Below are 17,093 nucleotides of genomic sequence, written 5' to 3' on the forward strand. Positions count from 1 at the left end.
TTCTGAAATTTACATAATGCATGTTATCAATCATGAATGAAATAGATCTATGTTTGTTGCTTTCACTATGTGTTTTGTATGAGATACAAAACCAGATTTTCCAACATCAATATGCCTGTGTCCTTTTTTCTCAGATTGAAAGACCCAATACTTATATCTGGAACACTGTGATCAGGGGCTACTGTAAAGCCAAAATTCCCACCGTGGGGCTTTCATTTTTTCATCAAATGGCTCAAGAATGCGTCGAAATGGACAGGCGGAGCTTCATTTTTGCACTCAAGGCGTGCGAGCAGTTTTGTAGAGTTTTAGAGGGGCAATCGGTTCATTGCTGGGTTTGGAAGATGGGTTTTGATTCGGATTTGGTAGTGCGAAATGGGTTGGTCCATTTTTATGCTGAACGTGGGTATTTGGATTTTGCGCGTGAAGTGTTTAATCAAAGTTTTGTGAGAGACGTGGTTACTTGGACCTCAATGATTGATGGATACGTGGTGCATAATTGTTCAGAGGAGGCATTGAAATTGTTTAATTTGATGTTAGTGAATGATGTTAAGCCAAATGAGGTTACCATGATTGCTGTACTTTAAGTGTGCTCGCTCAAAGGGGACTTAACTGTGGGGAAAAGTATCTATGGGTATATAACAAAAAGGAATGTGAATTATAGCCTGAATTTGCAAAATGCTATGTTGGATATGTATGTGAAATGTGGTTGCTTGGTTACAGCCAGGGAAGTTTTCGATGACATAAAAACTAGGGATGTGTTTTCATGGACTATTATGAACCGGCCTTCAATCCGGTCCTGTTATGGGTAAAAAGTAAAAACCGAAAATAGATTAAAAACCGGAAAATTTTGAAAACCAGCCGGTCAACCAAAGAACTGGGAACGGCATGGTTGAACCGGTTACTAACCAGTTGGGATTTTTTGTCCTTTTCCCAGCCTAAAACTACGCCGTTTTGGCCGGTATCATTATTACTTGGGCCTTTTTCATGGGTAGGCTTTAGACTCGCACACTCTCATCTCCCGCCTCAATCCTCATCTGAAGCTTTCTGCCTCTCTGCCTCACTCTCACGGTCTCAAGCTCTCTGCCTCTCTGCCTCACTCAACTCAAGCTCACTCTCTCTGCCTCACTCTCACGGTCTCACCTCACGCACGCCTCTGAATTTTTTTTTTTTTCCAATCTCAAGCCTAAGGTTCGGTTTTTATGTGAAATTCTATGGTTTTGTGGTTGATTTGTTATTGGGTTTGCTTTGTTTTTTTATTTATTTTTGTGCTTAGAAATATATTGGTGGTGTTTTATATTGCGCTTGGGAATTTTGTTGGGATCTGGTTGTTGTTTCCAGCATCAACGGATGAGTCCCCAAACACGATAATTGCTGGAACTTTGGCACCAGTTCTGGCAACTAGTATTAGAAGAAATAGGGTTAAAAGGAACCATTTGAGATGCATGTATGCCATTTGATATACAAAGTTTGTACTACTTGTCTGAAACAACCTTCAACATTGAAGTAAAATAGGGCTGCTGTGATAAATAAACATCGGTTGGAAAATAAATGAGTCAGCTTGATTCAAAGTTTAGGGTAGATAGGTGGTTGGGATTTTGATTGCTATACAAACATGAAGATACTTACACTATGCTACTTGTCTTGTAGAGTGGAAAATTAAGTCTTATACCTATACGCCCTCAATTAACTGGTATAGATAATATATGGATTTTGGTGGTGTTTTAGTATTGTGCTTGGGAATTTTGAGTGCTGCTTCAATCTAAGATTAAAAAGTTTAATATTTTGGTTCTGGGTTTTACATTTTATGGATAAAAATTTAGTGGTGGTTTACTATTGTGCTTAGAAATGTTGAGTGCTGCTTCAATCTAAGACCAACAGTTTGACTCTTATTAAAATTTTGGTTTTGGGGCTGATCTGTTTCTGGGTTTTGCTTTTAATTATTTATATAATTTAAATAAATAATAATTAAATTATTTATGACGTTACTGTTTCAACCATCAGTGACCATAAAACCGGTAATTAGCTCCTTTTTCGGTTCTTTTACCGTACCAGTTTTTAAAACCATGTTTGCTCTTCTCTCTCTTTCTCTCTCTTAACCTTAGGGTTTCAATTCAACACAACCATGCCTCGCTACTACTGTGATTACTGTGACACCTACTTGACTCACAATTCTATAAGTCTCTCTCTCTCTCTTAAATTGTTTGGTGCATTTGGATTATATGTATGTCTGTTTAAGGATTTATGTCAATATTGAACCAAATCATGCAAATGCGATGACTCCTCATATGTTTGGTATTGTTTGTTAATAAAAGTGTGGTTTTTCTTGTACATGATGTCTTTTACTAGGAGCTGATGGGTTTATCTTTGTGAACTTGATCGAGGTCTTAGATTGAAGTTGAATTGTTATTCTTATTATTATTTACGTGGGAGCTCTATTTGGTGAGTCTTGTGTTGTGGGGATCTTCTGGGTTCTTATGATTTTCAAAATGCTAAAAATGCACTTTACACACTCTTTAAGTTTGTGGTAGCTTTTAAGTCGGTGTCTCAAAGCTTGCAATTTTCACCCTCGAATATTATAATGACGTCAATGTGCTCCTACCATTATGGTCCGTCACATTTTTGCTATTAACCTTCCTGAAAATGATGTCATTTTTTGTGTGGGTTAATTGCAAGATTCTAATGGATGTTGACAGAAAGGGCACATTGACATTATTGTAATACTCCACAGTGTAAATGAAAAGTTTTCATAGTCAAGGGGCCGATTTAGAAACAACCTCAAACTTAAGATGTTGTAAATAGTATTTTAGGATTTTTAAATATCAAGGATACAATATTGCTTAGAGTCTGACTCTAGACCTTGGTGTGATGACAAGTGTCCTCCATTCAAACAATACATTGAGGATTCAAGTCCGGGAATTAGTTCCTTAAAAGTTGTTCGTATGATTGCTTACTAACCACCTCTCTCAGTTCAAGACCCCGCAGAAAGAGGAGCTTGTGCAATGGGTACAAAGTTTTTAAAGGGTAGAAGAGCACTTCATTGTTGTTCATTGCCTTGTTTATTTTTTATTTTTATGTTTTTAGTGTTTCTCTTATGTATTCTCAGTGTCCTTGGATTTGTGTGTTTGTTTAATAAAATTTTATGTTATTCATAAAAAGTGTTAACCATGAAAATTTGCATGGTTTACCGGTATCTATGTCCTTTGAAGTTTGAAATTGTTAATGTGCCTTCTCCTGTATATCATAGTTACAGCTCCTAGAAATTGACATAATGAATGTTTTTAATTTTATATTGTTGATGATATCGTCTTTCTATCTCAGCCATCTGTGAGAAAGCAGCACAATGCAGGTTACAAACATAAGGTACTTCACATATCTCTCTTTCTCTCTCTCTCTCTCTCTCTCTCTTAATTATATTTATATGCTAATTATTTTAATAAATATAGGCAAATGTTAGGTCATACTATCAACAATTTGAGGAGGCACAAACTCAAAACTTCATTGACCAAAGGATTAAGGAACATCTTGGGCAAACTGCAGCATTCCAGCAGGTTGGTGCTGCTTACAATCAACATCTAATGGTTCAGAGGCCCCGCCTTCCTGTTCTACCTACACCTGTTATGCTGATGCCTGGTAGCACACAGTTACCTGGAAGTTCACCATTAATCCCAGGGATTAGGCCTCCTGTTTTGCAAAGACCCCTTGGTGCTCCAGGTAAAATGAAACACATTTTGCATTTATCCTTGTGTTAGCACATTTTGCATGTAGATTTTCATATTTTGAATTGTTTGGCTTCATCTGTGCCTGCTATCTTTCTTTGACTTGGTGCATTGCTTTTGCCACTACTAGTTGATATTATTGTGCACATCTGTTTTCTTTCTTTTGTTATTTGCGTGAACTAGTGAGGAAATCACTGAATTGGGATGCTATTGCTCTCTCCCATGAGCAAACCTTTTTAAACTGGTTAGGACTGGGTGCCACTATCCCAGCCCTGATCCAGCCAGGATCTGTCGGTCATGTCCGCTTCCCAACTTTTTGCTGCTGTATGCCATCCATCTTTAATTAGGTTCCCAACATTTAGCAATCAAATGGTGGATAGACAAGAACATTGGCAGATTATTATGATTTGTGTCTGCATGTTTACTACATTAAAAAATTATCACTATGTTTCATCAATCCAATGGTTCTACCCTAAACTCCTTTGTCAGACATATGGAATATAAATTTGATGCTGGTTCTCTTCCAGGTTTATATTTAATGTGTGATCTTGGTACACAATGTTTGATCCATGTGCAAGACATGCAATGCAAACTTTTCTTTGTCCATAAGCGTGTGGCAATGTGTTATGTTAAATAATTCTCTTGGGTTTGGCAGGTTATATGCCTTCTCCGGCAATGGCACCCATGATGGCTCCACCTGGTGCTCCTTCCTTACCTGCTTAATTAAATCCTATTCCAAGGCCTCCTGGTAGTGTAGCCACAACAGTTCCTGGAAGCACAGCAGCACCCACCTCTTCCAACAGTGCACCACCTATGGTCACACCATCATTGTATCAAGCCAATCCAGTGTCATCAACAGGTGGAGGCTATGATAGTCTCAATGCCAACACTCAAGCTCCTGAGACTAATCATTAGCCTTGATCTTCTGGTTGGTTTATTTCCATATCTAATATCTTAAAAAACTGAAATATATATTGTTTCTAACTTACAATAGGTGGGACTCTAAGGCAGTTTTAAATGAAATTCCCCACATTTTTATTTTCTTTTATCAACTCTTGTGACTATTGAAGACTAATATAGATTCTATTGTATATCCTTAATATAATTGAAGAAAATTACATAAATCCTCCATGTCTTTAATTTGTTTTTTTTGATAAGTACATCTGTTTGATGCTCCAAGTATCATACCCTGTATTTATGATGGTGACATTAGTGATTATGCTCTTGTCACAGGCAAATGAAGCAAGCCAAGAAATTCTTGTGGTTCAACTCCTATGTTGGGATTTCCATCATTTGGTCCAGTGATTTTCAGTTCTCACTGTGTAATGTGCATTTAGAGCTTGTCACCTGATGCTGAACATAAAGAATAGTTGTGCATTCTCATTTTTGTAAGAATCATGTCATAGATGCATATCTAGTTGTTGCTACTGGAAAAGAACGGCTTACAGAGAGTTATTATCTACTTTGACATTCTCTTATGCTGTAGCAGCAATTATTGCTTGAAATATGTATTCAGAAACCAATTCGCAAGCAAGTGCTGGTTGCAAGGAAAAGACATAATTTTTGGCCAATCCGTATTGTAATTTTGTTTGGGTCCTCGGTTTGTGGCTTCCTGCAACCCCCTTTCTCTTCCCTCGTCTCACTAAGTAAAAAGAAATTGTGTTCGAGGACCTTTTTTTTGTTAGAATGGCACTGGGGCTTGAAGATAACTTGGCTCCAATAAGGTCCTTGCCCATCCTGTGGCTTGTTGTCCTCATGCCAATTTTACTGCTTTATTTCCTATTAGTTTGTCACTCCTTGGATTGATTGGCACTGATATTTTACCATCTGCCCCATTTAAAATATACGAAATATTGGAAAGAGATCACTTGCCTCCTTTACACTTAATAATCGTTATTTTCTCGGGCATAATACTAGCAACTTGATTGAAGCTTCTATACTCATATACATGTACATATGGGGTATGTCATTTTGAAGGTGTGAGTTGTGGACCAAAATGCATCTTCAATACTACGCTTGCATTATATTTTTCTTGCTTTAATGTTTTTTTTCAAGAAATAAAGGCAAAGGAAAAAGAAATTTAGTAATTTACAATTTAACTAGGTTGGGGCACTAATGCCCTGAACAACAATGTTACACAAATCAATATATGCTTAATACTCTTGGGGCATATATATTGCAGGGTGTCCTTAAAAAAGCAATTACAAACCCCCAAATCCTGGCATAATGCTTACGCTATACTACACTACACTACATTGATTAGTAGACAACAATTTAGTGCTCTTTTTTCCCAAAGAAACCAATTCGAAGTCAACTCTTTACGTGAGAACAAAGTCATTGATCTCAGTGTTCCAAATAATACAATAGAAAGTATAACGAGTAAAACTTAGCTAAGAAATAAGAGCTATAAAAAATCAAGCCCTCAAAGTGACCAACTCTGATTTTGAGAGAGGTGAAAAAATCTTGGTTGGATCCATACCCCTTTGAGGTAACAGCTTTCAAATTCTTCAGCAGACTCAACTTCCTCATTACATATAATAATGTCAGTGCTATCATTCTGTACCACTGTTCCACAGATAGAAATTGAAACATCTTCACCCAGTCCCAATTTCTTCTTCATGTTTCTTCTCACAAAATGACTCTTACTACGAACATATGGGAGACGCTTTATGGTGGTTGAATTCTCATTCTTAAGTAGAGTGTGCTGTACACAGGTTTTGTCCTTGACAGAGAAGGTAATTAGTTTGTTTATTTTGTCAAAAAAATAGAAATTTTGATTCCCGTATATAGCACTACCTAATTCCCTTACATTATAAAATTGAACGAGTTCACACTTAGCCCATGCATTAGCTCCACGTTGAAGAACATACAGCGAGAATCCCGACATAATGTCACGATGCATGACAGCAACAATGCATTCAAGAGTGGTGGGAGGAGATGAAAATGCTGCAGCATGGTTAGAGAGTACCGAAAGGGGAAACGTAGGAATATCTATTTTTGCATGAGAGAATGGGTAGTAGAAGAACATTGAGCCTCCTTTAAATACAAGAATCCATCCTTGGTGTGATGCAATGCAAGTTGCTCCATCCAATTCTGGGATGCTAGTAGTGTACCTTCTTCCAGATTCATTATACAAATGGCATTGTGAATTTTCACCATAGATTAGAAACCAGGGTTTATGATTGGCTGAGGCTTCAATCTTAGATAAAGCTGTGGATGCAGCAGCTCTCCAAGCCTTACATACACCATGAAAACTCAGAAGCTCAATTAGGCCTAATCGATCCACAATTAATGATAGAAGGTCTGCAGGAAGACCAGACCAAAGTCCTGTCATACCACTTTCTTTTCTTTTTTTTGAAGAGGTCATACTACTTTCTTCGACTCTAAGAATACCGAGTTGTCTTGCTGTTACTTTGCCATTGCTAGCGCAACTAGGTTCTCTGAGCACATAACATAACATTATAAGTGAGAAAAATAATAAGGCATTGCAGATGAAAATACTCAAATGAAAACAAACATGTGAGCACAATATTTAATTATTAGTAGTTTGTTCAAAGAGAGTTTTTCCCTTGCATAATTTTTGAATAGTTATGAATGAAAGTAGGTGTCTTTGTGCTGATACTTCTAATCAAAGCCAATGCACTCAATACTTCAAGTTGATATCCGACTGCAATAGTGATGCAGGCTTTTTTTGAATGTTATATTACACAACACAACACAATAGAGTGGAAAATTAAGTCTTATACCTATACGCCCTCAATTAACTGGTATAGATAATATATGGATTTTGGTGGTGTTTTAGTATTGTGCTTGGGAATTTTGAGTGCTGCTTCAATCTAAGATTAAAAAGTTTAATATTTTGGTTCTGGGTTTTACATTTTATGGATAAAAATTTAGTGGTGGTTTACTATTGTGCTTAGAAATGTTGAGTGCTGCTTCAATCTAAGACCAACAGTTTGACTCTTATTAAAATTTTGGTTTTGGGGCTGATCTGTTTCTGGGTTTTGCTTTTAATTATTTATATAATTTAAATAAATAATAATTAAATTATTTATGACGTTACTGTTTCAACCATCAGTGACCATAAAACCGGTAATTAGCTCCTTTTTCGGTTCTTTTACCGTACCAGTTTTTAAAACCATGTTTGCTCTTCTCTCTCTTTCTCTCTCTTAACCTTAGGGTTTCAATTCAACACAACCATGCCTCGCTACTACTGTGATTACTGTGACACCTACTTGACTCACAATTCTATAAGTCTCTCTCTCTCTCTTAAATTGTTTGGTGCATTTGGATTATATGTATGTCTGTTTAAGGATTTATGTCAATATTGAACCAAATCATGCAAATGCGATGACTCCTCATATGTTTGGTATTGTTTGTTAATAAAAGTGTGGTTTTTCTTGTACATGATGTCTTTTACTAGGAGCTGATGGGTTTATCTTTGTGAACTTGATCGAGGTCTTAGATTGAAGTTGAATTGTTATTCTTATTATTATTTACGTGGGAGCTCTATTTGGTGAGTCTTGTGTTGTGGGGATCTTCTGGGTTCTTATGATTTTCAAAATGCTAAAAATGCACTTTACACACTCTTTAAGTTTGTGGTAGCTTTTAAGTCGGTGTCTCAAAGCTTGCAATTTTCACCCTCGAATATTATAATGACGTCAATGTGCTCCTACCATTATGGTCCGTCACATTTTTGCTATTAACCTTCCTGAAAATGATGTCATTTTTTGTGTGGGTTAATTGCAAGATTCTAATGGATGTTGACAGAAAGGGCACATTGACATTATTGTAATACTCCACAGTGTAAATGAAAAGTTTTCATAGTCAAGGGGCCGATTTAGAAACAACCTCAAACTTAAGATGTTGTAAATAGTATTTTAGGATTTTTAAATATCAAGGATACAATATTGCTTAGAGTCTGACTCTAGACCTTGGTGTGATGACAAGTGTCCTCCATTCAAACAATACATTGAGGATTCAAGTCCGGGAATTAGTTCCTTAAAAGTTGTTCGTATGATTGCTTACTAACCACCTCTCTCAGTTCAAGACCCCGCAGAAAGAGGAGCTTGTGCAATGGGTACAAAGTTTTTAAAGGGTAGAAGAGCACTTCATTGTTGTTCATTGCCTTGTTTATTTTTTATTTTTATGTTTTTAGTGTTTCTCTTATGTATTCTCAGTGTCCTTGGATTTGTGTGTTTGTTTAATAAAATTTTATGTTATTCATAAAAAGTGTTAACCATGAAAATTTGCATGGTTTACCGGTATCTATGTCCTTTGAAGTTTGAAATTGTTAATGTGCCTTCTCCTGTATATCATAGTTACAGCTCCTAGAAATTGACATAATGAATGTTTTTAATTTTATATTGTTGATGATATCGTCTTTCTATCTCAGCCATCTGTGAGAAAGCAGCACAATGCAGGTTACAAACATAAGGTACTTCACATATCTCTCTTTCTCTCTCTCTCTCTCTCTCTCTCTTAATTATATTTATATGCTAATTATTTTAATAAATATAGGCAAATGTTAGGTCATACTATCAACAATTTGAGGAGGCACAAACTCAAAACTTCATTGACCAAAGGATTAAGGAACATCTTGGGCAAACTGCAGCATTCCAGCAGGTTGGTGCTGCTTACAATCAACATCTAATGGTTCAGAGGCCCCGCCTTCCTGTTCTACCTACACCTGTTATGCTGATGCCTGGTAGCACACAGTTACCTGGAAGTTCACCATTAATCCCAGGGATTAGGCCTCCTGTTTTGCAAAGACCCCTTGGTGCTCCAGGTAAAATGAAACACATTTTGCATTTATCCTTGTGTTAGCACATTTTGCATGTAGATTTTCATATTTTGAATTGTTTGGCTTCATCTGTGCCTGCTATCTTTCTTTGACTTGGTGCATTGCTTTTGCCACTACTAGTTGATATTATTGTGCACATCTGTTTTCTTTCTTTTGTTATTTGCGTGAACTAGTGAGGAAATCACTGAATTGGGATGCTATTGCTCTCTCCCATGAGCAAACCTTTTTAAACTGGTTAGGACTGGGTGCCACTATCCCAGCCCTGATCCAGCCAGGATCTGTCGGTCATGTCCGCTTCCCAACTTTTTGCTGCTGTATGCCATCCATCTTTAATTAGGTTCCCAACATTTAGCAATCAAATGGTGGATAGACAAGAACATTGGCAGATTATTATGATTTGTGTCTGCATGTTTACTACATTAAAAAATTATCACTATGTTTCATCAATCCAATGGTTCTACCCTAAACTCCTTTGTCAGACATATGGAATATAAATTTGATGCTGGTTCTCTTCCAGGTTTATATTTAATGTGTGATCTTGGTACACAATGTTTGATCCATGTGCAAGACATGCAATGCAAACTTTTCTTTGTCCATAAGCGTGTGGCAATGTGTTATGTTAAATAATTCTCTTGGGTTTGGCAGGTTATATGCCTTCTCCGGCAATGGCACCCATGATGGCTCCACCTGGTGCTCCTTCCTTACCTGCTTAATTAAATCCTATTCCAAGGCCTCCTGGTAGTGTAGCCACAACAGTTCCTGGAAGCACAGCAGCACCCACCTCTTCCAACAGTGCACCACCTATGGTCACACCATCATTGTATCAAGCCAATCCAGTGTCATCAACAGGTGGAGGCTATGATAGTCTCAATGCCAACACTCAAGCTCCTGAGACTAATCATTAGCCTTGATCTTCTGGTTGGTTTATTTCCATATCTAATATCTTAAAAAACTGAAATATATATTGTTTCTAACTTACAATAGGTGGGACTCTAAGGCAGTTTTAAATGAAATTCCCCACATTTTTATTTTCTTTTATCAACTCTTGTGACTATTGAAGACTAATATAGATTCTATTGTATATCCTTAATATAATTGAAGAAAATTACATAAATCCTCCATGTCTTTAATTTGTTTTTTTTGATAAGTACATCTGTTTGATGCTCCAAGTATCATACCCTGTATTTATGATGGTGACATTAGTGATTATGCTCTTGTCACAGGCAAATGAAGCAAGCCAAGAAATTCTTGTGGTTCAACTCCTATGTTGGGATTTCCATCATTTGGTCCAGTGATTTTCAGTTCTCACTGTGTAATGTGCATTTAGAGCTTGTCACCTGATGCTGAACATAAAGAATAGTTGTGCATTCTCATTTTTGTAAGAATCATGTCATAGATGCATATCTAGTTGTTGCTACTGGAAAAGAACGGCTTACAGAGAGTTATTATCTACTTTGACATTCTCTTATGCTGTAGCAGCAATTATTGCTTGAAATATGTATTCAGAAACCAATTCGCAAGCAAGTGCTGGTTGCAAGGAAAAGACATAATTTTTGGCCAATCCGTATTGTAATTTTGTTTGGGTCCTCGGTTTGTGGCTTCCTGCAACCCCCTTTCTCTTCCCTCGTCTCACTAAGTAAAAAGAAATTGTGTTCAAGGACCTTTTTTTTGTTAGAATGGCACTGGGGCTTGAAGATAACTTGGCTCCAATAAGGTCCTTGCCCATCCTGTGGCTTGTTGTCCTCATGCCAATTTTACAGCTTTATTTCCTATTAGTTTGTCACTCCTTGGATTGATTGGCACTGGTATTTTACCATCTGCCCATTTAAAATATACGAAATATTGGAAAGAGATCACTTGCCTCCTTTACACTCAATAATCGTTATTTTCTCGGACATAATACTAGCAACTTGATTGAAGCTTCTATACTCATATACATGTATTTATGGGGTATGTCATTTTGAAGGTGTGAGTTGTGGACCAAAATGCATCTTCAATGCTACGCTTGCATTATATTTTTCTTGCTTTAATGTTTTTTTCAAGAAATAAAGGCAAAGGAAAAAGAAATTTAGTAATTTACAATTTAACTAGGTTGGGGCACTAATGCCATGAACAACAATGTTACACAAATCAATATATGCTTAATACTCTTGGGGCATATATATTGCAGGGTGTCCCTAAAAAAGCAATTACAAACCCCCAAATCCTGGCATAATGCTTACGCTATACAGCCTATACTACACTACACTACATTGATTAGTAGACAACAATTTAGTGCTCTTTTTTCCCAAAGAAACCAATTCGAATTCAACTCTTTACGTGAGAACAAAGTCATTGATCTCAGTGTTCCAAATAATACAATAGAAAGTATAACGAGCAAAACTTAGCTAAAAAATAAGAGCTATAAAAAATCAAGCCCTCAAAGTGACCAACTCTGATATTGAGAGAGGTGAAATCTCAGTGTTCCTATAATACAAGAGAAAGTACGAGTAAAATTTTGCTAAAAAAATAGCAGGAAGAAATCAGCCCTCAAAATGACCAGCTCTGATTTGGAGAGAGGTGAAAAAATCTTGGTTGGATCCATACCCCTTTGAGGTAACGGCTTTCAAATTCTTCAGCAGACTCAACTTCCTCATTACATATAATAATGTCAGTGCTATCATTCTGTACCACTGTTCCACAGATAGAAATTGAAACATCTTCATCCAGTCCCAATTTCTTCTTCATGTTTCTTCTCACAAAATGACTCTTACTACGAACATATGGGAGATGCTTTATGGTGGTTGAATTCTCATTCTTAAGTAGAGTGTGCTGTACACAGGTTTTGTCCTTGACAGAGAAGGTAATTAGTTTGTTTATTTTGTCAAAAAAATAGAAATTTTGATTCCCGTATATAGCACTACCTAATTCCCTTACATTATAAAATTGAACGAGTTCACACTTAGCCCATGCATTAGCTCCACGTTGAAGAACATACAGCGAGAATCCAGACATAATGTCACGATGCATGACAGCAACAATGCATTCAAGAGTGGTGGGAGGAGATGAAAATGCTGCAGCATGGTTAGAGAGTACCGAAAGGGGAAACGTAGGAATATCTATTTTTGCATGAGAGAATGGGTAGTAGAAGAACATTGAGCCTCCTTTAAATACAAGAATCCATCCTTGGTGTGATGCAATGCAAGTTGCTCCATCCAATTCTGGGATGCTAGTAGTGTACCTTCTTCCAGATTCATTATACAAATGGCATTGTGAATTTTCACCATAGATTAGAAACCAGGGTTTATGATTGGCTGAGGCTTCAATCTTAGATAAAGCTGTGGATGCAGCAGCTCTCCAAGCCTTACATACACCATGAAAACTCAGAAGCTCAATTAGGCCTAATCGATCCACAATTAATGATAGAAGGTCTGCAGGAAGACCAGACCAAAGTCCTGTCATACCACTTTCTTTTCTTTTTTTTGAAGAGGTCATACTACTTTCTTCGACTCTAAGAATACCGAGTTGTCTTGCTGTTACTTTGCCATTGCTAGCGCAACTAGGTTCTCTGAGCACATAACATAACATTATAAGTGAGAAAAATAATAAGGCATTGCAGATGAAAATACTCAAATGAAAACAAACATGTGAGCACAATATTTAATTATTAGTAGTTTGTTCAAAGAGAGTTTTTCCCTTGCATAATTTTTGAATAGTTATGAATGAAAGTAGGTGTCTTTGTGCTGATACTTCTAATCAAAGCCAATGCACTCAATACTTCAAGTTGATATCCGACTGCAATAGTGATGCAGGCTTTTTTTGAATGTTATATTACACAACACAACACATATCAATGTTTATTTTGCTAGTTCAGCAACATCATAATATCATAACACTAGAGACAATCTATAAAAAATTATAAAAATCAAATCTTTGAAATAAGATTATGTTACAGAATAGAACAGTTCTATATGCTTGTGAATGGTGCTTCTACAAAAAACGTAATAATCCTTGCGTGATGTGTTGTACAAACTATATATATTGCATGATCAACAGCATTTGGGTCATAACAATCATAAACAATAATAATACGGGTAGGAATCAATTTGTTTACATATTGTGGTACAATCTCAGATAACTTCACATGTCATCTTACACAATGAAAAACTTATTGATCATTGTTGCTATACCCCATGAATAAAAATCCCATCTTTCAATTTTCACTGTGAAGAAGAGAATGAAAGTTATAACAACAAAGCTATTAACTTTTTTACTTTTAATGAGAAAGTCCTATGTTACATGAACTTTAAGGAGAAAATTCTTACAAAAAAAGAAATAAAGAAAAGAAGTTGATCAAATGATCTTGATTCTTGTCTACCTTTATGCTTTTGCAAAACAGAGTCCCATCTTAGAAAGTACAAGAAAGACTCTGAAAAAGAACACCCAAAGAAACCATCAACGATGAGGTTTGGTTTTCTGTATTTGTTGAGCCAAATCCAGTATTGTTGTTTGTTTTATATATATATATATATATATGGTGTTCAAAAGAAATCATCAAGTTTTCTGTATTACTTTTCTTGTTCGGAAAAATATAAAACCCTATATATGTCGGCTAGGAGGGTTTTTAGAGTAGTGTATAACGATGTCATTTTGTTCCCCCCCAAAAAAAAAAAAATTCAAATTACAATTTACAATTTACTCACTTATGGTTTGGCAGAAATTAAAGTTGTATAACTATAAGGCTTTATCAAAATTTAAGTTGCCTACATATGATTTGAAATCCCATAAAGCAATGTTCCGCTAGATTCTTTTCTATCATCTTGTATTTTTATGTTTTTGTGTGTCTTTCAAGGAGAGAGACATAAAAGTGGAACATAATTACATATTTAGCCCAGTTTTTAACATAGATGGGTTACGAAACTCTAATCGAGCTAATCTCAGATGGGTAAAGTGTCAAATTTCAAATCAAGGTAGACAACTTAAATTTCAGCCAAACAACAAGTAGGTAAGTTGTGATTTCCCAAAAAAAAAAAGAAAAAAAAAAGGGTTGTGGCAATCGTTCCACTAGACCAAATGCCATTTGTTTTTACCATTATGATTAAAATAATTTTATAGAAAAAATATCATAATTTTCCTACAAAATATTTAGCCACATCTTTCCACTGTCTATTTCACTTTCCCTCCAAACTACAAAACCTTAATATAATAATTAGCATTTGAGCACACGCTCACGCTCGTGCTCAGAGGCTCTTTTATTTTTTGGGTAAAATTTAATAATTTGCATCTATTATATTTTGAGATTACAACGTTTTTCATTTACAAAAAAAATCTAGGCCTGTGATGAGTATTATGCGTTTGTGTGTGATAAGTATTATAGTTTCATCACACCCCTAGATTTTTTTTTTTTTTTTTTTTTTTTATAATTGAAAAATATATTATTCCAAATTATAATGGATGCAAATTATTAACTTTTACTCAAAAAATAGAAGAAGTTCTGAGCATGCGCTTAATAACAACTAGCCTCTGAGCACGCGCATGCTCAGAGGCTCTTCTATTTTTTGGGTAAAAGTTAATAATTTGCATCCATTATAATTTGAGATTACTACATTTTTCATTCACAAAAAAAAAAAAAAAAAAAAAAAAACCTAAGCATGTGATGAGTATTATGCGTTTGTGGTGTGATAAGTATTATGCGTTTCATCACACCCTAGATTTTTTTATGATTGAAAAATATAGTAATTCCAAATTATAATGAATGCAAATTATTAACTTTTAATCAAAAAAAAAAAAAAAAAAAGAGCCTCTGAGCACATGCTTAATAATAATTATCAATTTTTGTTTAATCCTAAAATTTAGTTTTTAAATCCTAAAAGTTAGCCACTTACTACACATTCATAACAAAAGTTAAAAAGAGCTTAAATTTAAAATTTAGCAACTACCTTCATAATATTTTTGATGAAGTAAATTAATAATTATTAAAAAAATGAAAATTGAATTTCACATAGAATTATACAAATGATAAATTTAGTTTCTGTTACAAAAGGAATTTTTTTAAAACAATTTCTTAGATAACAACCACTTCATGTGAGGTCATTCATTATTATTCAAAATTGCTACATTTTTTAATCACAAAAAAATCTAGGGTGTGATGAAATTTCTGCATCTACGAGTGAAATAATTTTTTGGTATAAATATCATCAAACCCCTAAATATTTTTGTAATTGAAAAATATAGTAACTTCCAATAATGATGAATGAAAACTTTACAAATGATAAATATAGTTTCTATTACAAAAGATATTTTATTTTTATAACAATTTCTTAGATAGCAACCACTTCATGTGAGATTTGAATTAAAACAACAATTTCATTCATTATTATTCAAAGTTGCTACATTTTTCAATCACAAAAAAACCTACGGTGGGATGAAATTTATACATCTACGAGTGAAATAATTTTTTGGTATAAATCTCACCAAACCCTTAAATACTTTTGTAATTAAAAAATATAATAACTTTCAATAATTATGAATGAAAACTATTAACTTCTACCAAACAAAAATAGAATAGCCTCTAAGCGTGGCTCACAGGCTAGTATGACAAAGTGAAATAAGTTTTCATTGGAATTGGGTAGCCTTTAAGGTCAAAAAGGATAAGTCTGTCAAAAAAAAAAAAAGTTTCAGAGGATAAGAATTTGGTGGTGTGTTAGTAAACGTCAGATCAAAAAGAGAAACATAATTTAACCAAATATATATATATATATATAAATAAATAAATAAATAAATAAAAATTCTGACCTTTGATATGAAGGGCCAGTATGATCTTGTCTATAAAAGAGATTCACCTACACATGAAGGCACAAACACTGAAAGAGAAATGTTATTGTTAAAGTGTCATCCACCATTTCTGGTTACTGGGTAGTCATCATATTTGATGTCAAACAGTGGCAAGACCTTCACCCCTTGGGTTAAAAATTAAAATGGCAACATGAATTTTTATAATTGCTTCAGTTTTTTTGGAAGTTGTAATCCGAATGAACGTGGTCTTTTTTTTTTTTTTTTTTTTGATAGGATCTGAACGTGGATTTGAGGCAAGTGTTTTTTTTTTTTCAATGGTGGGAATTTTACAATACGTGGAGGAGAGGGAGGAGATGGAAGAAACTGTTTGTTTCTTTTTTTTTTTTTTTTAATTTTTTAAAGTTATTATTTTCTATACTACTATTTAAGGGGCTGCATCTGTTTGGACTGGATTTTTTTTTTTGTGTTCCAAAATACCCCTATTTCCCTAGGTTTAAGTAGAAATAAAACTAAAGGATAATTTAGAAAAACTACGTCTTTTAACTCTTGCAAAAACATTGCCTATAAAATAGGACCACTCGATTTTAGTTTTCAAATTCAAACTGAACATCAAATTTTTTTTCTTTTTTACAATTTCAAATAAAAAAATTCCTAAATTTTAGGATTTTAGAATCCTATATAGATGCTATGATAGACTATCATGGTTTTTCAATTTATTTATTTATTTATTTTAAATAAACACACGTTTTAGGTATTTCCACCTCCCCCTAAAAGTTAGCCTATTAGTTTTTTTTTTTTTT

The 17,093-nt window shown here is 34.8% G+C and overlaps 3 protein-coding genes and 1 pseudogene across 3 annotated transcripts; 2 read left to right on the plus strand and 2 right to left on the minus strand.

The window, feature by feature from the left end:
• The first annotated feature begins 248 nt into the window (after positions 1-248).
• LOC112030665 (U1 small nuclear ribonucleoprotein C) lies at positions 249-5,287 on the plus strand. Its single transcript, XM_065771692.1, is given in 6 exon segments — positions 249-575; positions 993-1,133; positions 3,319-3,360; positions 3,444-3,711; positions 4,372-4,644; positions 4,950-5,287. Coding segments are annotated over 5 exon segments (1,038 nt in total). The 3' UTR covers positions 4,632-4,644; positions 4,950-5,287.
• An 851-nt stretch (positions 5,288-6,138) lies between these two features.
• LOC136066804 (F-box protein At3g56470-like) lies at positions 6,139-7,050 on the minus strand. Its single transcript, XM_065771693.1, has one exon. The coding sequence runs from the start codon at positions 7,048-7,050 to the stop codon at positions 6,139-6,141; it is 912 nt and encodes a 303-aa protein (XP_065627765.1).
• A 2,025-nt stretch (positions 7,051-9,075) lies between these two features.
• Positions 9,076-11,080, plus strand: LOC136066805 (U1 small nuclear ribonucleoprotein C-like; annotated as a pseudogene).
• Positions 11,081-11,632: 552 nt separating this feature from the next.
• Positions 11,633-14,084, minus strand: LOC112012547 (F-box protein At3g56470). The gene is made up of 2 exons (XM_024044921.2): positions 13,877-14,084; positions 11,633-13,066 (listed from the first exon to the last, which is right to left on the minus strand). Exon 2 carries the CDS (start codon positions 12,991-12,993, stop codon positions 12,049-12,051), a length of 945 nt encoding a protein of 314 aa, XP_023900689.2. The 5' UTR covers positions 12,994-13,066; positions 13,877-14,084; the 3' UTR covers positions 11,633-12,048.
• Positions 14,085-17,093: the final 3,009 nt, after the last annotated feature.

Source organism: Quercus suber, unplaced genomic scaffold (genome assembly GCF_002906115.3).
Source record: "Quercus suber isolate HL8 unplaced genomic scaffold, Cork oak 2.0 scaffold_47, whole genome shotgun sequence".
NCBI classification, from domain to species: Eukaryota; Viridiplantae; Streptophyta; class Magnoliopsida; order Fagales; family Fagaceae; genus Quercus; species Quercus suber.